The 2,366-nt window shown below is 43.4% G+C and overlaps 1 protein-coding gene across 1 annotated transcript; it reads right to left on the bottom strand.

The window, feature by feature from the left end:
• Nucleotides 1–228: 228 nt before the first annotated feature.
• Nucleotides 229–1,212, bottom strand: LOC116076042 (olfactory receptor 7C2-like). The gene has a single exon (XM_031349608.1). It carries the CDS (start codon nt 1,189–1,191, stop codon nt 229–231), a length of 963 nt encoding a protein of 320 aa, XP_031205468.1. The 5' UTR covers nt 1,192–1,212.
• Between the last annotated feature and the right edge of the window lie 1,154 nt (nt 1,213–2,366).

Here is a 2,366-nt window from a genome sequence, read left to right as displayed (position 1 = left end):
TCCACGATGTCAGTAACTCTTCTAATAATCTACTTAACTCTAATGATTTGTCCCAGTGTCTCTTTTAAACTCTGAGACCTTTCATATATGATCATATTTGTATGTATGTATATATGTATGAAATTCTCAAAAAATAAATAAAAAACAACACAAATCTTATTTTGGGAAAAATGTAGCCAGTACATTATATGATGGGATGTATATTTTCTAATTTCACTAGATTTCTTCTTATGGGAGTCCTGCTTTGGTCCCTTTACCAAGAAGCATGATTTTTCTGAGGAGTTTTCCCAAGGCATTCTGCATGTCCTTGTTCCTCAGACTGTAGATGAAGGGGTTCAGCATGGGAGTGACTGTGCTGTACATTAATGAGGCAATGAGACTCATTCTAGAAGATGATGTGGCTGCAGAGCTAAGGTAGACCCCAAGACCATTGCTATAGAACAAGAAGACCACCAAGAGATGAGACCCACAAGTAGAAAAGGCTTTGTACTTGCCCCCAGTTGAAGGAATTCTTAAGATGGAGGAGAAAATCCGAGAATATGACAATAGAATCCCAGAGAATGGGAAACCAGCTATGACTATAGTTATAGAATATATCACAATGTTATTAACAAGGGTGTCAGAACAGGCAAGCTTCAGGACTTCAGGAAGATCACAGAAGAAGTGTGGAATTTCCATGTTTGTACAGAAGGATAGCCTTAATACAGTCAAGGTCTCAGGCAGGGAACTCATGACACTGACTATCCATGATCCAAGAGCCAGCATCACACAGAAGCAAGAATTCATGATGACCACATAGTGCAAGGGATGGCAGATGGCCATAAAGCGGTCATAGGCCATCATTGTTAGGAGTAAATTGTCCAGGCATCCAAACATAATGAAAAAAAAAATCTGTGTGATGCAACCTGTGAAAGAGATGAATTTGCTTTGTGTATGGATATTCTGCAGAGCCTTTGGGATGGTGGTGGAAGTGAAGCCGATGTCAGCTATGGACAGGTTGCAGAGGAAGAAGTACATGGGCATGTGCAGGTGGGGGTCTGATATGATGGCTACGATGATGAGCAGGTTACCTGTGACAGTGATCAGGTACATAGAAAGAAGCAACCCAAAGAAGAAGGACTGCAGGTCAGAGTCTTCTGTGAATCCCAGGAGGAGAAAGTTTCTGTCTCCTGTTTGGTTTTCTCTTTCCATAGGACTGCGGGGATTACCCAAAAGGAGAGAAAAACACAGCACAAATTCATCTCAGGAGGGTTCTGCCAAATAATGCTAATTTATTTTGTTAAAACCTAAGGTATTAGCTGGGCATTGTGGCACATGCCTTTAATCCCAGCACTTGGAAGGCAGAGATTGGCAGATGTTAGTGAGTTTGAACTTACAGTCTGTTCTACACAGATAGTTCTACAACAACCAGAGCTAAGTAGAGACTCTGTCTCAAGATACCCCAAACAAAAACAAAACAAAAGAAAAAAACCCCACAAAAACCCTAGGTATTATGCTGGTAAGATGACTCAGTATGCAAAGGCCTTTTCTGCCAAGACTGATGACTAGATTTTGAGTTCTAGCACACACGTGGTGTAAAGAGAGACACAACTTCTGCAAGTTGTCTTTTGACCTCTATATATGTGCCATGACATGTATGTGCATGCACACAGACAGAATAAATAAATAAATTTAGGGGCTGAAGAGATGGCTTAGCAGTAAAGGATTCATACTCCTTTTGCCAAGGATCTGGATTTAGTTCACAGTACCCATGTGGAGCAGCTCAAGACCACCTGTAACTCCAGTTCTAGGAGATCTGATGTCCTCTTCTGGTTTAGGCCAGGACTTGCACTCATGCATCATGGATACCACCCCTCCCCTCCAACAGTAAAAGTACGCATAATTAAAAAATAACTAATAGGCCCCACGAGTCCCAGGGGAGCTGCAGGACGGCAGGGACAGGATCCTCTCAGCTTCTGAGTGAGAGAGGTGGATCAGCGTCCTTCTCTGCCCCTTCCCTGCAAGTGGAGGGCCTACCTCCAGGGAGCGCCTTAACCCAGAGACTCAGGTGAGAGCCGCCATTTTCTCTCTGGTGAGTTTCTAAGACTGGAGCAGCCAGCCGGGAAGCACAGGCCCCACGAGTCCCAGGGGACTTGCAGGGCGGCAGGGACAGGACAAGCTCTAGTCAGAGACACTAAGAACAACTGACATCATCAAGAGATGGCGAAAGACAAACGCAAGAATCCTACCAACAGAAACCAAGACTACTTGGCTTCATCAGAACCTAGTACTCCCACAGCAGCAAGTCCTGGATATTCTAAAACACTGGAAAAGCAAGAATTGGATCTAAAATTATATCTCACAATGCTGATAGAGGAACTTAAGAA

The sequence above is a fragment of the Mastomys coucha genome, unplaced genomic scaffold, assembly GCF_008632895.1.
Source record: "Mastomys coucha isolate ucsf_1 unplaced genomic scaffold, UCSF_Mcou_1 pScaffold4, whole genome shotgun sequence".
NCBI lineage: Eukaryota > Metazoa > Chordata > Mammalia > Rodentia > Muridae > Mastomys > Mastomys coucha.
Note: the sequence above shows the minus strand (reverse complement) of the source record. Positions and strands in the feature narration are given on the sequence as shown.